At 44.8% G+C, this 19240-nt stretch overlaps 8 protein-coding genes across 8 annotated transcripts; 5 read left to right on the forward strand and 3 right to left on the reverse strand.

Moving 5' to 3' along the window:
• Positions 1-32: 32 nt before the first annotated feature.
• On the forward strand, positions 33-594 carry C8R40DRAFT_1048926 (uncharacterized protein; the record flags this gene model as incomplete). The annotated part of the gene is made up of 4 exons (XM_046224536.1): positions 33-162; positions 221-311; positions 372-490; positions 545-594. Coding segments are annotated over 4 exons (390 nt in total), but the record flags the coding sequence as incomplete, so codon positions are not given.
• Positions 595-748: 154 nt separating this feature from the next.
• Positions 749-2730, reverse strand: C8R40DRAFT_1172140 (uncharacterized protein; the record flags this gene model as incomplete). The annotated part of the gene is made up of 2 exons (XM_046231818.1): positions 749-1260; positions 1338-2730. 2 exons carry the CDS (start codon positions 2728-2730, stop codon positions 749-751), a joined length of 1905 nt encoding a protein of 634 aa, XP_046084898.1.
• A 1207-nt stretch (positions 2731-3937) lies between these two features.
• Positions 3938-6007, reverse strand: C8R40DRAFT_1196668 (uncharacterized protein; the record flags this gene model as incomplete). Its single annotated transcript, XM_046233086.1, has 5 exons — positions 5698-6007; positions 5280-5636; positions 4596-5199; positions 4377-4534; positions 3938-4262 (listed from the first exon to the last, which is right to left on the reverse strand). Exons 1-5 carry the CDS (start codon positions 5760-5762, stop codon positions 3938-3940), a joined length of 1509 nt encoding a protein of 502 aa, XP_046084899.1. The 5' UTR covers positions 5763-6007.
• A 628-nt stretch (positions 6008-6635) lies between these two features.
• C8R40DRAFT_1172142 (origin recognition complex subunit 3 N-terminus-domain-containing protein) lies at positions 6636-9522 on the forward strand (the record flags this gene model as incomplete). Its single annotated transcript, XM_046231819.1, has 8 exons — positions 6636-6662; positions 6716-6865; positions 6925-7379; positions 7432-7609; positions 7666-7794; positions 7850-8673; positions 8731-8806; positions 8875-9522. The coding sequence occupies 8 exons, from the start codon at positions 6636-6638 to the stop codon at positions 9520-9522; spliced, it is 2487 nt and encodes an 828-aa protein (XP_046084900.1).
• A 386-nt stretch (positions 9523-9908) lies between these two features.
• Positions 9909-11452, reverse strand: C8R40DRAFT_359583 (uncharacterized protein). The gene is made up of 5 exons (XM_046234829.1): positions 11110-11452; positions 10730-11039; positions 10586-10669; positions 10359-10524; positions 9909-10296 (listed from the first exon to the last, which is right to left on the reverse strand). Exons 1-5 carry the CDS (start codon positions 11198-11200, stop codon positions 10000-10002), a joined length of 948 nt encoding a protein of 315 aa, XP_046084901.1. The 5' UTR covers positions 11201-11452; the 3' UTR covers positions 9909-9999.
• Positions 11453-11909: 457 nt separating this feature from the next.
• Positions 11910-12495, forward strand: C8R40DRAFT_1070658 (uncharacterized protein; the record flags this gene model as incomplete). Its single annotated transcript, XM_046226250.1, has 2 exons — positions 11910-11993; positions 12049-12495. 2 exons carry the CDS (start codon positions 11910-11912, stop codon positions 12493-12495), a joined length of 531 nt encoding a protein of 176 aa, XP_046084902.1.
• Positions 12496-13408: 913 nt separating this feature from the next.
• On the forward strand, positions 13409-14220 carry C8R40DRAFT_359819 (uncharacterized protein). The gene is made up of 2 exons (XM_046234830.1): positions 13409-13678; positions 13736-14220. Exons 1-2 carry the CDS (start codon positions 13595-13597, stop codon positions 14075-14077), a joined length of 426 nt encoding a protein of 141 aa, XP_046084903.1. The 5' UTR covers positions 13409-13594; the 3' UTR covers positions 14078-14220.
• Positions 14221-17412: 3192 nt separating this feature from the next.
• C8R40DRAFT_1111859 (uncharacterized protein) lies at positions 17413-18709 on the forward strand. Its single transcript, XM_046228383.1, has 9 exons — positions 17413-17532; positions 17588-17713; positions 17773-17839; positions 17896-17951; positions 18006-18077; positions 18129-18169; positions 18224-18247; positions 18309-18388; positions 18439-18709. The coding sequence occupies exons 2-8, from the start codon at positions 17665-17667 to the stop codon at positions 18381-18383; spliced, it is 384 nt and encodes a 127-aa protein (XP_046084904.1). The 5' UTR covers positions 17413-17532; positions 17588-17664; the 3' UTR covers positions 18384-18388; positions 18439-18709.
• The last annotated feature ends 531 nt before the right edge of the window (positions 18710-19240 follow it).

Below are 19240 nucleotides of genomic sequence, written 5' to 3' on the forward strand. Positions count from 1 at the left end.
TAAATCCTTCTCCTCTAATAAATGCAGTAGTTCTACCTACCTCTGAAGGCTGGCTACCCATATGGCAGCTTGTAGTCACCTCAGCTGCGGTATTCAACGCTATACAAAATTATACGACTTTGAAGCTCACCCAACGACTTTATGCGCGTATGCCTCATCTTGGTATGTGATATGTATATTTGATAAAACTGTTTACAACTTATACTTCGACGCGCCACAGTGAACCCACTTCAGGCTCGTGCATTTGGCACTTGGACCATAACTTCTGCTGTAATTCGAGGTTACGCCGCATATCACATTCACGAAAAAACGTACGCGTCCAATTCTCATTCATATTCCCCTTCTCATCCAGCCGCTTTTGATTTGCTTAGGATCTACGATATCTGCATCATATCCTACTTAATTGCATTCAGCCATTTCACTTCAGAACTTCTGATTTTCAAAACTGCAAAGCTCAATGGACCAGTTGTTAGTCCATTTATTGTAGCTAGTACGTCCTTTTGTTTCGTTTGGCGTCATTCTTTGTTAACTAATAAACGCACAGGTGTATCTTTGGCATGGATGATCTTACAGTACGATTTCTACGTCTCATAAATATAATCCTAGGGGGGATATGTGTGTATGTATCATCTACCCTGCAACTATCTTGATTGCTTTTGCATTACCCATCAGAATCCCAAAAAAGCTGCCTTTTACAATTTAGAATGTCTGGAAAATGGAGGGTCGACGCGTAAGTCGACTATATAGGTCATCGACGGGTCAAGCTCACCCTCATCCGTCCGAAAACCTCATCAACATACTGCGCCATTTCTCTCGTGCTGTTGCTTAGTATGGTAAACCTTGAGTTATCTTGCTTCTCATTCCTAGCTTTATCCAGACTCCTCGCAGATCCAATGGGGGACATGAATGACGTTAATAAAGGCAACCTCTCCCTCAGCTTACATCTCAGCCCAAAAGTAACATCCTCCTCGTTTTCGTTGCTATTATCATACTTATGACGCCCGTCCACGATCGCAGAGACTTTCAATTCTTTGCCAGAGGATTCCAACAAGCCCTTCAACAGGCCATCTAGGGTACCCCATGCATCGTCGTCTGATGCGAGTTGCCATTGGGGAATTTGCAGATAGATTTTGCGCATTTGGGATGTCGGCAGGGCTTGGAGCGTAGAGAGGATATCATGCAATACCCTCATTGGCTTGGACCCGTTCGACGCCAAGTAGACTGATCGCAGTGCAGTGTGCGAAGAAAGGTCAAAGTCATCTGCACAGGAATCCGAATTTCGAAATAATCAGCGAATAAGCGCGTCGAAAACTCACTGCGATGCAGAATCAACTCACCTCGCTTCGTATGTCCTTGATATAAGAACATCATCAAGTCTTCGAGTGTGTCTTTACATGCGCAGAGGTATGCTCTCAATGCTGGCATCTCGTCGTCCATCACGCGGAAGATGTGGAGTGTGGAAACACAGGGAACTCCTTCAATACTTCCTTGAGATCCGCCCTCCCTTTGTGCCTCAATTTCTTCTTTCGACCTGTCAGAATGAGATTTCGACTTGACTTCAGTGGACCCGGAAGACCCGTGGGCCAACAACCACCTCATGACAGCTTCCAAAGCTGGCCCTGGTAGATCTAATCGGAGCCTGCGTATGCTTAAAGGAAGTCTTATCTTTGCTCTCCCTCGTGCGTCCATCACTTCCGGAGCTTCGTTCAAGTCAAATATACGCCCTCCCTCCGAATGACCCCATCCCCACGGAGATTCTTCCTCTGTTGTAGCAGGCTCCTCTATGTCCCTGATTAACCCTTCTCCTTCACCTCTTTCCATAAATGCCGCTCTCCTTCCCCTTTTCTCCCCGCGATGATGTCCATAAAACAATAGGTCCTCTAACTTTCCAAAGCCACACACCCACTCCATATCCCTCTGTAGACTCCTCCCCTGCAATGTCGTTTCGAACAATGCCAGCGTCCTCACCGTATGTGCGAAGTTTTGATGTAAAGCCAGACGGGAGAAAGGAGAAAGGTCGACTCCGTGTCGAAAGATACGGAGAGTGCGTATGTGGAAGGGGTTTCGGCGATGTGCTTGACTTGTTCCTGCTGGGGGGAATGAATCAGCATGAGTAAGAGGATAAGGAGGTAGAAAAGGCGAACTTGAAGAAACTGTGGTTGCAGGAAGTAGGGCTAGTAATTCGTCCAGCCATGCGTTTGCGGGTACAGCCGATTTTGGTGGGACAGAGTATAGGGAGAAGGAAGGCCGCAAAACCAAGCAGAGCTCCTGCAAGAATGGCGCGACCGTCGATGACGGAGCAAGTACGATACGTACAAATGAAGCTGCGCTCGAAGCGGGATTAATGTAAGTATGTGTTGTTAATCCCACCTCGGTTCTTAGATCTTGATTTTCTTTTCCTTTCTTCCTAGCATGCTCAATATCGTCCTCGACACCCTCAATGCCCTCAACGACCTTTCTCTTCCGCACTTCTGGCGTGCTCGAGATCTCAATTCCTTTACTAAACACGTGATACCTACACGTCGCGTTGAAGGACCGCGAGACGAGACTGCAGGTAAACAGCGTGTGTTTGTCGTCGTGGAAGTAATCGAGGATGTAGTCGGTCAATTCAGGGGGGAGGCTTAATCGGTCCACTGAGGAATTTGAGGGCGATTGCGAAGAACGCGAAGCTACTGCTGGTGAGGACGTAGTAGAAGTAGCTTCGAATGGTGTACTGGTGTTAGGCTGCATGGATGTCAAGGAAGACCTGGGACGAAGGCTCAGGGTGCAGAAGTTCCGTTTGATCTCAGACTGACCGTCAAATCATTTGAACGACTCCCAACTTCCGAACACAGAGGAGGTTATAAGTAATAAAAAATCCTTGTCCGATCTCTCCCGGGAACTTTATAGAATTCCAGGCTCTTTGAAAGCCCTCTCCTTTCGTTCAGACTTCTAAACTTTTGCGGCATGTCACACAAGAGTAATAAAACCAGCTGTGGTGCTGCCATTAGATGATGTACATAGATGTACAGCAATTGTCAGTTCCTGAAACTCAATTGACGACTTAATATCCTTCGTAATACATGGTACTGAGTATCTTCGGCGACATTGTTGTCCCTTTGGTTGTTTTTACCCGTATCACCTCGAGGTGCTACAGATGATATGTGGCTCGCGTGAGATTGTATCATTCCATACAGTACGGAATGCTGGAAATATTCTGGTGTTTGAAATTAGTTGAAATTACAAGAACTTGCATGCAAACTTAGGCTGCAGTTTGAGGAAGTTCACGCGGGTGTGGCAACAGGGAACGAGGAAGACCCATCTGAAAGTAGCTATAGACTTCCATGCACTGTTGAGTCCAGTTTCTTGCGAACTTTTTACACACATTGTAACCTATGAGCATGGAGACCTCGCGCAACAACGCAAAAAACAAAAATATGAAAACATGTTGGCTAAGCCACGGTGCATTAAGAGGGAATGATTAATTGAACCCTCGGATAGTAGAATAGGATATAGATTATACTATGTAGACTCAGAGGGTTCCCGAACAACCAGTTCACCATATTCAGCAAGTCGACCGGACAGTAATGAACCTCACTACTCCATTTAATGCTGAGTTATTGCATGCTAAATGAACCGTATAGCAATAGCCTCTTCTTGAAGATCCGTTAATTTTGAGGCTAATAATGTCGTAGTTATGTAGAAATGAAATGGTATTCCTAGAAGAAACAGATAAAGTACTCACCCATCAGAGGATTGTTCGCTGAATGGCGAGCCATTATATGCGTAAGTTCATTCAAACAACTGGTATACTTCTGCACCTCTGCTGGATTATAGTTAGAGGGCGAACTATATAGTTTGATCGCTCCGATGAATACTGTTGCGGGACCCCGAAGGATAATCTGATGGAGTGAAGCAACTAGTTAGTAAAGGTACTCGACTACGGACTTGGTCGGAGTTAATGTCTCTCAGATGGTATAAAATCACTTACTGCCATCATAGGATCCAGAAACAATGTAGAATTCATACCAAATTCAGTCAAACGGTCCATGATACCATTCGCCATATCCAGAAAAATAGGGCGAGACAAAGGGTTGTCAGCTCCGAGCGTGCATTGTAGTCGTATTACAGTTACACGAACTAGAGTGTGGATGACCAGAAGACGGGCTTTCGCATGATCAGATTGTAGGCTACTAAGGGGAAAAATTTTGGTCAAGAGGCGAGTTGAGAGGGCGAAGAGGTTTTGATAGGAGGATTGAAATTCTTGAACTTCGACGGGAGAACTAAGGGTCCGAGCTGATAATGTTCGAGCTGGAGTAGTATGATTCAATACGGCTATGTCAATACAGGCATGTTTGGGAACGGATTTTGGAAACGAAGAATATACGAACAGGAACTTACAATTATCGGAGTAGCGTTTCCAAAACACGGTTGTCTGTTCAAATAGAACAGTCGCTTTCACGTATAAAGCTAATATTGAATTTCCATCGTCAGGAATACCGGAAAAGAACTTTTGGAGTGTATGACTGGACTTGAAATTTTGGGGAAATGTGGTCTATAGGGCAAGATTTCTCGGTAATCAGAATAACCACTCAGAGGGATGTTTCTGGACTTACATCAGAATATCTACCACTGTCCAGCGGCCATGGTGTATCCACTCTTCCCTGATCCGTAGTATATGCGATAGATGCAGGGACACCTTCTACAGCAGACCACAGACAATTTAAGGCGAAAACGGTCCACATGGCGTTGATGCACTCGCCCTCCTCCGAGGCGCTTTGAGCGGCTGACAGTGAAGCTGGAGTGGTGTGGGTAAAATCTGAGCTGCGGATTCGGTGCATCTGGGCACTGATAATAAGCGAAACAGCTTTGTCCAAATGCCATCGTCCTTCCAGGGAGCGCTTATGAAGTAGAAAGTAGTAGGCAACAAGAACATAGGATTGAAGAGTATGCAGAATTCGATGAGGGTGGTATTCGGATAGGCCAAGTGAGACAGCTTGAATTGCTTTTGATAAATATTTCTCCATGAGTTCTGAGCTTGAATTGACATTATGAGCGAGATGGGTACTGAAATGCGCTCCGAGGAGGATCATGGAAGCTGACAGAGCGGAAGTAGGTCGTTGATTGGGGTCGGAGATAGGATTTGAAAATGCCTTGACGAGGCTTCTGGCATCCAAGAAGAATCCAAAGTAAGAGGCATATGGAAGGAAAGTTTCCAAGCTAATCAAATGAAAGTTGATAAAAACATTAGTTCTGTAAATATTTTTGAGGTTGACCAATATTGATATCGAGATGCTTACAGATCTTTTTCCTGAGGTAATACCGCGATCGTATCGTACGCCTCACCCCTACTAGCGGCATACGAGCTTATAGGGGCACTTGACGAGTAAGGATCATGAAGAGCAATGGAGTCTTGTCTAGCATCGACGACAGTAGGAGTTTGTAGTTGCTCCAAACGCGCTTCGAGAACGCTAATTTGCTCTTGTAAGCGGTCTGCGTATGTGTGCCCCACGCCGGCGTACTCGCAGTCTCCCAGAGACGGTGATTTAGTGCATGGGCCGCAGACGGGCTTTCGTCCGTCACATCTCTGTGGACAAGGGGCTTCGAACAAATAAGAAAAAAGAACCCAGGAACTCTGGCGTACCATCTTTCGTCGTCTGAAACAGCGCACTAGCGTTAGAAACTGAACTGAATTGGGTTGATACAAGGGCGACTTGCTTGCAATTATTACAAGCTCCTGCCCGAGCGATTGGGGGAGCTTGAGGAGTTCTTTTAGAATACATAGTGATTGATGTTTGTGGTTTTGAGCGGATAACAGTCTTAGGAACGATGGAAAGGAAGAATTTGGGATACTAGTATTTATATGATATCCCATTTTCTCCGAGTTTTGGAGTAGTTAGTTCGATGTATCCCACTCACCACCACTCTTCCGACAGAGGTATCGGAGCTGACTCTGAGGCATTTAGAATGAGTGGCTTTGCTCCTCCTAATTATTCAGTTCAATGGAGCCCGAGGAAGGGAGGAGGGCGAGAGACGGGGGGCATTCGAATACGGTCGTCCGGGTTTATGGTAGCCGTTTAATGTGTAGTAGGTACGATGAGGCATGATATCTAACCTTCTGTCAAGTTTTGGTCATTTCCAATTTGCAGCAGATTTGCGAGCGTGTCCGAGATGTTGACGGTCAATGGACGAAGGTAACAAGGTGTAAGGTTGTGGGGAAACCCGTCGGGAGTCCCGGTGAATCAATCACGTGTAGAACGCAACGCGCCATTTGCTGATAGTGAACACCGGCAGAGACCCAATGAAAACAACGACACACCCATAAACAGTACTTACCCCTCAGAGGTTTATATATACAGATGTACCTAAAGCCAACATACTGAACAGACATTCCTGTCCGAACACTTGATCATTGTTTGGCCTTTTTGGTGAGATAGAGACGGATATGGTGAATATAGGCTGGGTATTCACTATTAGTAGGGAAGTATTCGAACCTAATTAATTGATAGCTGAGCTTTGAAAGAGAATTGTGGGTAATCATGAATCGGCCATGGCGAAGAAGAAAAAGTTGCGTGGACGAAGTGGATTTCGTCAAGATCTGGAAAAATCTGGAAAAATCGATCACATGTCCATTTCAATCCCTCAAGCCAGCCGCCATGGTTAATCTTGATGATGTTAACGAGGTGATATTTGATCTCTAGCCCAATCTACAGCTGAACGACTTAGACGATGTTAGACAGCATATTACATTCCTTATGAAGAGCAAAACGCAGAACCCTCAGAACCCTCACTCCCTCTACGTCTCGCATTTGACCTTCCGAATGGCCCTGAACTAAGGTGGAACGCGTATAAATCGGCTTGGGACAAGTGTTTAAATCGGATACAGGTGTGTCTTTACCTTGATCACTGCTCCCACTGTTCCGCTGAGTAGAAATCCATTGTAAGACACTTTTCCACGAACTATACGAACCGGTAGTAGCTGAGGTGGTGGAGAAGATAGAATCCGCGTATAACGACGACAAACAAAGCGACTTTACTTCGCTGGCTCTACCGCACTTTGAAATACCTACAATTGCTGTGGCCAACTCGTCTTCAGCAGACCCGTACTTTCTATCTTCTGTCATATCTCAGCTGCGTTCAATTGCACATTTATATCCCTCCGATTGCGTAAACTTAACAACTGCGATGAAATTCATCATTTCGGGATTCCTCTCTACTTCAGGCTCTGGCTCATCATACAAATCGTCTGCGAAAATACTCGCTGCGTATGATATCAACGTGCTCGTGGCTTGGTATTCAGCCCAAAAGGCAGACACAAGACCTCAGAAACTCATCCTGTTATTGCATGACTTTGAGCAGTTCGATCCTGGTGTCTTACAAGACGTGCTATATATTTGCAGGTTTTTTGTCATTATCTCAGTGAAATTAACCCTCGCACTCACCTCCCTGCAGCCAACACGTTCCCTCTCTTCCCCTGGTTGTTCTCATTTCCCTATCATCGCCCCTATCGCCTCTATCACCCCAATCGTACTTGCATGTTACGTATCCTCGTTCGACTCTCAAACTCATGCGCATCCAATCGGTCATCGTTCCTGGTGGACCGAGGGTATTGGAGGAGGTTATTATCAAGGTACGTATCACAGAGTCTTTGTCTGGTAGCTATTGTAGATGCTAAATAATACATAGACTTTCGTTAACCTTTCCTCTGTCAATGACGAGTTGGACATTGTCCCAGGCCCAGCTGTCCTCGAGTTCTTGGTAGAATATGCGACCCGATTTAATCCTTCCGTGCATGCGCTATTGAATATACTTCAGGTGAGTTATGTTACTGGATATATTCCCGATATTCATTGAATGGATCGAATTCTAGCTTGCCCATCTAAAACATTTCCTCACCAACCCTCTGACCGCACTCGTCTCTCTTGTACCTCACCTTCCATCCGGTATTAATGCATTATCTCTCGAATCGACCCTTCAAGAACCAGGTTCAACCGATTTCAAAGAGCTATTGGTCCAAAGGTTAACATTCGACCGTGATGACGCCGATAACTCTAATTTGACCTCCTCACTCCCCGCCTTGACCCGCGCGGTCCACATCGCCTGCTCTCAATTCCGCACCCGTACTCGTTCCATCCGGCTCGCTTACCTTCTCTTGCAGGGGCTCCATGGTTTTCTTTCGGAGAAGGGTTATAAAGGTCTAGGAAATCATTGGGGATCGACAACCGTTCCTGCATTCATGAGTACGGCGGCTCAAACGGCGGCCTCCACGTTGTCTTCTCGATACCCACAGTACCTCAGCTTGCAGAATTACATCAACCTGTTACAATTGCACGCTCAAACTCACTCAAAGCAATCAGTGAAAGACATCACATACGCTCGAACACTTCTTCGAAAACTCCGACCGGAGGAGCTGAGGGCATATTTGAATACATTAATCCCGAAATTCCAGGAGTTGCAAAATGACTTGGGTGTCGACATACCTACGGGCGATGATGACGGCGAGGAGAGCTCAAACTTGAATCTGGCGGAGGTCGTGCGCATGTTAGAAGAATGGAGGTCAGAAGCCGAAGAGGTTTATAGAGCTTACGAGACCGTCGAAACGGGTACCCGGGAGAGAAATATGAACGAGGCTGCAGTAGAAAAGTTCAAATTATTAAAGGAGAATCTGGCAGAGTGGATGTATGAATATCTGGGGTATGCTCTTTTCATCATCTTACCTTAATTCATAGGCTCATTGTTTTGATTGCACAGTGTTCTTACGACTCCGATTGAAAGTGGTCCCCTGTGGGATGTCTATTACACTGGTTCTGCAGTGTTTCCTTCTGAGGTGGTTTCCATATGTATTTCTTTGGTATCGCTATCGGTGTTTCTGACCTAGGCTGTGATATGTCATAGACTCTCAATCCCTCGATCCGCGCATCCATCATAGCTGGTCTCTTGAGACCTAAAGATTTCGTTGCTGAACCTTCACCTTCTATATTTTCGCATGTTCCTGCAGGGGACGACGGATGCGAGGTAGCTCAGTCAGAAAGGACTCGTACAGCTCATGCAGGTCAAAAAGATACCCCACAAGACAACTTTGTAGAGGACGAGAACGGTGATGAAATCACAGACGATTCAGACCCCCTCCACACCCTCCCCGACACATCCGTCCTCTTCCACCGATATCTCGAGAGCGGGAAGATGATCAACGTGTATGATTGGTTTGAGTCGTTTCATACTGTCATTGGGATACGGAGACGGGAGACGAACGCGAAAGAGGGGCAAAAGAAGAGGAAAGGGAAAGCGGCAAATGGAATTGTTTCCCCCGCAAAGAAAGGCAAGGAGAAGGCCAGAGATTCAGATCTAGATGGTGATGAGGAAATGAAGGATCACGGGGAAGAACCTCCTGACTCCAGCTCAGACTCAGAGGAACGCCATCAACTTCTTGTCCAGGCCCGCTTCATTCGAGCCTTGCACGAACTTGATTTTCTGGGGTTCATTAAGCATACGAGGAGGAAGCCAGACCATGTCTTGAGGACTGTGTTTGATGTTGGGGATTAGCCGTCTTTTGGCAACGGATTATCAGCAGAGCTCAATGTATCCTGGTATAAAGCTCACAATATGTACATTATATTCGTACAGCCGTGACATATGGAGGTGCAAAAGCACCGACAAGTCTCGTATAACACCTTCAAGCGAGCACCCCTTGTGAGCCACCTCAGCCGGAGGAAGGAAGCTCCCATGCAATTGCACAATTTTAAATAAGACAAACTTGACCAGGAGCAATGAGGAGCAATGATCTGTGAACGACTATAACTATGTACTATGTATAACCCAGTGTTTTTTACACAGTTCATACTGGATACGACCCGTCAACAAATATCAAGAGAGGTAATTCAAATTCAAACAATACTGCGAGACCATTAGCGTCGACGACAGAAAGTAACGATAGACCTGGACCCCGGCGGAGGAACAGCTCGTAAAATTGTTCAAGAACAATATTTACCTACCTAACGTCGTTCTTGAAATGACAGGCTGTCATTTCAAGAACGACGTTAAAGCTCTCCTCGCAATGACGCTCAGACCACTCATCCTGATCTTCATGCTATTAACGACAATGTGACAGTGACCACACCCATTGAGACGTGGAAGAGAGCTTTCGAGTACTTGGAGAAACGATTTCTCGCTGGGAACTGCAGTACCCATCTTACTGAGCACCTCGATATGGAATGGATACCAATCGGCGCAGCGCATTTGTCCTCCTTTGTGTTGTACTGGGATGGGATTCTTGAGAGTATCGAAGATCGCTTCGCGCATGAGTTCACGTTTGTAATACTAACAGTTCAAATACTAAGATCATCGAAGTCCCAACTAAAGACTCTCGCTACAGTACGCACCCATGCACCAAAGATTGGTGGCCAGTCCGGGTATTGTTTGAGAGCTTCAAAGACTTCTTTGGTAGGGATATTATGTGTTTCAAGTTCAGCCAGATCCCGCCAAGTGGTGTCTCCGATACTATGGGCATAAGCGAAAAATCTGGCGGGTTCTTGGGTTAAGGCTAGTCTGAAAATGTGATTTGAATATGTAGAAGTGGTGATGCGTGAATGAGAGAGCATTTACTAACTTTCCGGCCTTGTCCATTATGGATGAATAACCGTGTTTCTGCGCATACAGGAATGCATCGAATGGTTGATCATTGACCGAAATGCTACATATAACGAGGGTATGATTAGATGTAGGATTAGGCCTATTTGAATCAAACACTCACCCAATCATCACCTTACAAACCCCCGTTGCACAATAAACCCCATACTTCTCCGCCGCATTCGCAAACTTGATGAGCAACTTTGACGCAAGGAGTGAAAGATCCGGCTGAGGCTGGTGATGCATGAACTTGAGAAGGAGCATAACAACATCGGAATCCTCAGATAGCTCGACGTCTTCGTGCGAGTTGACGACAGAGTTTGCCATAGGGAAGCCGTCGCTGTAGATTTCGAGGTTTCTGATATGAGCACCGAACCGCGTGCCATCTGAGGAGCGTAGAACGATGTCTGTTGGAAGATTACAGCTATCTCCCGCTAAGTTAGGGTTGCCGTTGTCACGAAATTAGTATCTAATAACGATTTTGGTCGATTGCAGGTATTGTACCTTCGCATGGTGGTACTTCATAAGATGTCGATGACTCTTGATATTCAGCGGTGTAATCAGGCATGATAGGTTCAGCAGTAAGGCTTGACATTTTGCACCAAGAGTCGATTGAGAAGAGTAGTATTACATAGCAGAAAGAACGTAAACATGCACATCGCACGCGGACAAGGACGAGAAGACTATTATTATTCGGCCGGCAAAATCAATCAGATCAATACCTCCAACAAAGGCCACGTTTGCTCAACGAACACTCCTCCACGACATTACATAGTGGAACTGGCACAGCTGTAAATTGCCAGAATCTTCCCCTGAACGATTCTCATTTCAAGGTGGGTTTGCAGCGGACTTGGCATCCCATTTTCTCTTCGCATATGACTCCTACTTCGAGCAACAACTTCTGACTGAACAGACATCCATCCACACAACTCTCATCTCTATTCAGTTTCAATACAGGATGATCCGACTACTTTAGACCGTAACCAAGAAGTAGACTTCGAACAAATCTTGTAGGATCGCATTCATTGGAGGGCAAAGGAGCTTTTCTTCATCGAGCGCAGTCTGTTGGAATCGAGATGATCATGCGCAACACAGCCCAATGCACGTGACGTTTATGTACGTGAGCGCTTATACGGCGCTTATCACAGCCTTTTTTTCTCGTTTTTTTCTTTCCTCCTTCTTCTCCCTATCAAGTTCCTTTGGTATACGGAACTGCTGGCCAGTCACCCATACCCCACAATCACCCGAAAGTTTACATCGTCCGCTCTCTCCTCTCCGAATCTAGAGAGAACATCTTACGAATCATGAAGTTATCTGTACAACCCATCATCTACGTTTTCCTTGGTTCGGTCATTTCTGCGGTCCATGCCGTACCCGTCGTCGTTCATGTGAGTGGAACTAATATCCAGTAGACCCCCCCAAAAAATCATCCATTTTCCGCAGACGCCCGGTGCTACAACCCCCGGACCGCATTTGGAGACCCGAGCATCATCGAAGGACATAATCAACATTGCCTTCCACAATCCCTCTGCCCAACGCGGAACCGGCACCCCAGTCAGCAAAATCAAAACTGAGATAAAAACAATCCTCACAAAATGGCGAGAATCAGACCACGTGTCGAAAAAACCAAAAGACGCGAAAAATTTCGACTTGGAGTATGATAACCGATACGATGATAACATACATTTGAATCTGCATGAGTTTTCATTTTGGGGGAAGGGGGTGGGGGAGGGGTGTAAAGAGGAGGAGGATGGGTGTTATGTTCAGTATGAACAGGATGAGTATAGTGAGTTGGGGGCTGAGGTTCAGAGGCATCCGGATGCGGCGATGGGGTATGTGTATAGGGGTCAAACTGTGTTGCTTGAGCTGGGTTATAAGCTCCGTGGATGATTTGAAGGGTGTATATACAAGATGAATATAACAAGGAGAGATTTTGAGAGATTGTTCCCGCTACCTCTTTAGAGGCTACTGTGCAAATCTTTGGTAGCCGATGTGTATCCAAGCAGCTGCAAAGGAAAACAATCATGCTAACGCTATCCCTAACCAGCGTGTTCGGAAAATGATGACGGACGCGATTTTTTTTTCTGCTCAAAAAATAAAATAAAATAAAATAAAGGTACCCAGAGCTCACGCGTCGCATACCGTGTGTTTGAATAACATTTTCACCTGATCAGCCAGGGAAAGATGCTGAGCAGGGCATCTGCAATGAAAGCACAAGGGTCCAGGAGGGGTGTAGGAGGGTAGGAAAATGTATGGGTTGCATCTCTCGGAGATTCAGATGCTCGTCAGTCGACTTTCTCTTTGTTTTCGTATGTGAGCGCCCTCATGGGTAAATTAGTTCTAGGTCAGAAAAGAGATGATGGTGTGAATTGGGAAGTGTCATGCTTGAGTGATTCCCATAACGGCCAGAATGCAAAGGAGATGGAAAGAGTTCAGACAGAGCATCCAGGTGAGCCTCGGGTCATCCAAAATGAGCGTGTTTGAGCCTGTCTTGCTGTAACGCGAGGTGCATCCCAGGGCAATCATTTCACTCGACCGCGACAAGTTATTCAGGCATTTTACACTCCCAGTGTTGGGTAATCATCAGCTTAAAACACCCTATCACTTTAAGCATTCCTAACGTAACCACCGATGTTTAAGCAGTATTGAAACTGTGTTGAGATGCGGTTCAATAAGTTTCGTTCGAAATCTACTTGATGTAGTCAGATTATCCTGTATTGAAACTGATCAGAGATCTGTAGAGATGAGAGCATTGTGATGATGCCAGCGTGAAGGTTTTCGGTCAATGTACTCGAGTTCGGGTCGAGATTGGGTCGAGATACCCATACATATGAGTGCTTATCAAAGCCTTGATTTTCTTTTTTCTTTCCTCCTATCAAGTTTGTTCGGTACACGGAACTGCTGGCCAGTCACCCATACACCACAATCACCCAAGATTTTGATCGTCTGCTCTCTCCTCTCCAAATCTAGAGAGAACATCTTATGAATCATGAAGTTATCTGTACCACCCATCATCTATGTTTTCCTCTGTTCCGTTATCTCTGCGGTCCATGCCATACCCGTCGTCGTTCATGTGAGTGGAACTAATATCCAGTAAACCCCCTCCCCAAAAATCATCCATTTTCCGCAGACGTCTGCAACCCCCGGACCGCATTTGGAAACCCGAGCATCATCGAAGGACATAATCCACATTTCCTTCCGCGCTCCCTCCGAAACACGCGGAACTGGCACCCCAATCCCCAAAATCCGCAAAGAGATAAAAAAAATCCTCACGACATGGCGAGAATTCAACAACGTCTTGAGGAAATTCGATGTAGTGTATTCCAACCAATTTGATGGGAACATACATTACAATCAGCATGATTTTCAGTTTTGGGGGAGTGGGGTGGGGGAGGGGTGTGAGGTGCAGGTGGACAAGTGTTGGTTTTGGTATGAAGAGGATATGTACAATTTGATGGGGGTGAGAGGGTAAGGCCTACGGGTGAAGTGATGGGGTATGTGTATAAAGGTCAAACTGCATTGCTTGAGCTGCCTTATGAGCTGCGTGGATGATTTGAAGGGTGTATATACGAGATGAATATAACGGGGAGAGATTTTGACAGATTGTTTGTTCCCAGCTTAAAGCTTGAAGAGTTTTGTAGTGCAATTTTAAATTTCCGTTGGGGGTAGTAAACTGGCCTGGGTCCAGGATTATTTGCGGGGTGATATTGCTTGAAATTAATTCTTCGTGGTTCCGTAGCTGGCACGGTGGATATACATGCCACTTGTACTTGAATTAACAACATTCCAATGCTCTCAACTTAACTCCAAGCAGCCTAGGCTCATGGTGCTCTTCATTCGAAGGATGGTATAACATGTATCTACTAGGAACTTACCAGCAAGGAGAATTATATGCTGGAGCAAGAAAACAGACAGACAGATGTAGAAAAAAGGAAAGGGGGTAACAACGGTAACGAGCTTGCCTCGTTTTTGTGTGAAAGAGAAAGGAAGGAATCTAATGGGCACTCCAACCAACCAATCTAATACACAATATGCGAGTTCACTGCTATCAAATTTATTTAATAGCAAGGGGTAGCGTTGGCAAAGGTTCCGCAAAGCTTTGAGAGCTAAGTAAGAAGCTTTGATCAATCAATTTGAATCGTTCTAAGGATTCGATATATTCCTTTGATCAAGGTAGATTCAGCACGATTTGTGCTTTGGTTTGTATTGATTTGGGTATATCAAGAATTGGGGGTTTGAATCAAAGTAAATTAAAACCGAAACACACAGACCCCTACGGAGGGCTAGAACTATGTGCTGGCACAACCACACAGCGTGATTTGCCCTTAAGACCAACGACTGATCCTAAGTTCGAAGAATACCCAACAACTGAATATACTTCTTGCAGTCACAAGGAGCAGAACACAACGTTCCTATACTCACAAGTGCTGGGCCCGAATGGCTGCTAGCGAAGAGGTTTCAGTCTGGCGGGAGTGTGTCTTTCCTTTTTACGGATTAGCACTGCAACGTCGTCCCAAAATCACTTGTATTCCAGATACATCGGATCGCTATTTATACATACAGAATATAGAGTCACATAGTACAATTAATTTAATACAATAAACGTTCGGAACTGCAAGGAAACTTCTACACTCAGTCAGATACCATTTAATTTGAATCTACATGTCCTTATTTGGTCCATATTGGTTCCAAGATTCTAGTATACCTCCAAACATAGGTAGGTACTTCAATATTCATTTAATTTAATTGTTTTTGGAGGATGACTCGAATGGTGTTCAACACTTACTTCGATCGTTTGTCACCTCGTCCGGAGGCAAATCAGCTCTCCTCGATTCTAATCCTATCAATCTGATTCATCTGGATTAAACTAATTGCTTCTCTCTTTCAACAGACACCTATTGTGCCTATACTCTATCAAGGGAGTTACGCATAGTATTCATTTAATTGCATTCTTCAATGTTTTCTACGTCAGGACTCTTTGACATTCATTTGATATGTCTTCGGAGCCTTGCAGTCTTTCGATCGTTCTTCTAGTCATTTTACTCAACCATGCAACTTGATTGGTCTATTAGACTAAATCGCAGTCTTTTAGATTAATGCATGATCTCGTTCTAGAAGGAGTATTTGATAATTCCTGAGTTCTAGAAAGTCATTTCGAGTCAATCCTCAGTTCATGGTCACTTGAGTAAGTTCTTCCAAACTCCTGCCAGTGTAAGGTCCAATAAGAATACCCTTGGTATGTCATACGTGAATGGTCATCCTTCGGATGTAGTCCGAGTCTGGTATAATCCTGCTTGACAAACAGGTAGACTGCTATCTGTAGGTAGTATCGGGGATGGGTAAACTAACCAACTTGTGGTAGTATGGGTATATGGTCCCTTCAACTTATTAGACTGATTCAGTATCGACTTTGACTGTCAATCTGGGTCTCAATTACAGTCCTCTTGATACAAATCTATACGTGAAAATGTCACAATTCACAGCATAGACGTCTAGCCAAAATTTAGGCGTGTCAATGGAGGCAGTATTATTATTTGGGAGTATATACTGAAGCAAGAAGCAAAAGAGAATAAGAACAGACAAGTAACAACAGTAACAGTGGACAGGAAACAAGAAACAAGAAACAAGACTCATCCAGAAAACAACAAACTCACAACGCCAAGAATTATTGTGCATCAACTCCCCTCCCCCACCCAACCATCTAATTAACTCTCAGCAACACAAAAATCCAACACTGCCTTTGCCCCTCATCCACCCAACCCATTTTGGGAGTAGTGTCAAGCCCATGCCTCGGGCCTCCATTCCGCCGCTCGGTACTCCGAAGATCTACCTCTTATTGTAATCTTACTCTTATTGTTCTTTCTCGCTACACATACCCTTTCGTTCTAGTCCCTCCTTATTGTCTTTTACTTTACCCTGCAGGTACTACTCGTATAGCTCCTAGTAGTTAGTCTGGCGCTCCGCACCGATGCACCAATCCGTAGATATAAATACTGCCTGTACGCTACTGTAGTTCCTCAGTTTAATTATCGACTTAGATTCCCTCCTTAACTCTGTGCCCTTCTAAGTCTTCAGGCTCATCGCCTTGAAGCACGTTCTACTCGACCTTAGGACTTGAACGTCCTCTGGTTTGCTCCTCGTCATTGGCGATACCGCCGCTCCGACTTGGCTGCTACTTAGCTCCTCTCTCTATACTCTCGATCTCCGGGGACTAACGGCGTAATGGCGGTGTTGTTAATAACTTCACTACTGTCCCACTCGTCTTCCGCACTTAGACACCTTGTGGCTTTGGCACGGTTACACGGTGTACATGATCTTAACAAGTAGCAGATATACACATCCTCCTCCTCCATGCCCATTTTCTTGCGGAACTTGCCCTTGCCGCAGAGGGACATGTGTTTGGAGATGGCTTTGTAGGCATGGGGGAGGACCTGTGAGAGAGATAGAGGGAGAGAGAGAAAGAGAGTGTGTGTGTGTATGTGCAGAGACAATCGATTTTGATTAGCATCCCATAAAACCTCCCCAAGTCAATGCTCATGTGTTCATGTTCTTCAACCGATGTTGCCATACCCCCTGGGGATGTCTTTTTGTTCTGTATTCCACTTCACAATGCATATACTTATATACTGCAGTAGTAGAAAGAATGGCAGCCCGGGAATTTTCATTATTTGCATGTGATCAGTGGCTGTGCAATGGGCGCTAAACCTCAGAATTCTGAGGTTTAGCGCCGGATTTAAGCACTTGACCAGTGGCTGTGCCATTAGGGTGGAAAATCCATGGATGGTTACATAAACAACAACAGCTTTCTTTCTTTTTGCCGTCATGTCACTAACAGTTTCTTCATGGCTTAAGGCTAAAGACCAGGCACTCTCTCTGTTTTTCTCAAAGGTAGTTACAGAGGCAAAGGAGGCTGACCTAACCTTACAAGTGTGCTAAGACCTACTTGTTTCCTATTTGAATTCATTCTCACCCAGATATTCAGCCTTTTGCAACTGCTTTGTATACTGGACTCCAAGAAAGAGCTGTTAGCAAGACCTGGACTAGATTTTTGAAGGAATCATGGAGCACTACCCTACCACCTTCACTGAGCAACAATGGCTTTTTATATGTCAGCCACTTTTTTATATCAATAACCCTTTTGCACCTACTAAGAAATATGGAATATAGGCTCCTCGATTTGGGAACAGAAAAGCACCAAGTGGCTCAAGTCCCTCCTGGCCTTGTTGATAAGCCTGTAAGTGGCACAGAATACTTTATGAATAATTCCATAATGCCTCTCTATATCATAAGTTATGCCCTCTTACTCAAGGAGGTAGATGGCAAAGAAGTCAATGATAACCAGGAAGGTATAGATATCCTTAAGTATTATAAAACTGTGTTTGGTTGATTTAATATACTAGACACAGCAAAGGAAGTTGACAAGGAAGCAGAAGAGTCACAGGCTGGAGACTCCCCTAATGATATACCCCAAGGTTATTATCACTTTGTTAAATAAAGTTAGGCATCTAATTTATTCATTTCAGAAATAGATGATATGTCTATAGATGATGGGGACACAGTCAAGGTAATAGTGATCTTCTGTTTCATGGAACCCTACTGATAGACATGATTGATTCAGAAATTGAACCAACATCTGCCAAAGGCATGTAATTGCATCTAATCCTTGACAACATAAACCTAATTATAGGAAACAATCCCCCTAGGAATGGAACTTCTTCACACTTGTATCCAGAATCAAGGAAGCAACACCTGCTCCAAGGGAACCACATCCTCATTAGGAATTGTGAGCCTGCAGATCAAAGTGAATTAGCATTCAATGCCCTTTCTTTCTAGTCTACTCTTATTGTTTTATCCTCTACCCTGAAGGCATTAAATGTACAGTCTCTAGTAACTAGTTTAGGAAACCCCCCTAAGAATGGAACTTCTTCACACTTGTATCCAGAATCAAGGAAACAACTATCCTTTACCCTGAAGGCACTAAATGTACAGGATCTAGTAACTAGTTTAGTGATCTGCTCTGATATGGTGATTAGTTGGTATAAATATATAAATACTCCTGTATTGTACTTTAGTTCTTTAGTTTAATTATTGACTTAGATTCCCTACTCTTTTTGTCTTCTGAGTTCTGAGGCTAGTCACCTTAGACTCTCCTAGTCTCACATCTGTAAAACCTGTATTTTTGGCTAAGAGCTCGAAAGCAGCTGACAGCGCTCTCCAGCTAGTACCCTTGCTCTCACGAACATCCAGGTTTTGCAGATGCAACCTTAAGACTTTACAAGTCCTTCAGTCCACTCCTTGTTATCAGCATTATCACTATTCCTCAGCTTGGCTGCCCCTCATCACACTCTCCTCTTTCTCCTCTGTTCTCTATCCTCTGGGGACTCATGGCATGGTGGTGGTCTTGTTAATAACTTCACCACTGTCCCATTTGATTCCTCCAACTTAGACACCGAACAGCCCTTGGCATGGCTTTCAATTATCCCAACTTAGATACCAACCAGTCCTTTATTGTGGAAGACATGGGCTTGGCGGTATATATGTATATGATTTTAACAGGTGCTTACTCTGACACAGGGGTGGGGTGGAGCTGTGGTATGAGGAGTTTACTATCAAGAGTGTACTATGAAGAGTGTAT

Source organism: Lentinula edodes (genome assembly GCF_021015755.1).
Source record: "Lentinula edodes strain Le(Bin) 0899 ss11 chromosome Unknown C8R40scaffold_24, whole genome shotgun sequence".
NCBI lineage: Eukaryota > Fungi > Basidiomycota > Agaricomycetes > Agaricales > Omphalotaceae > Lentinula > Lentinula edodes.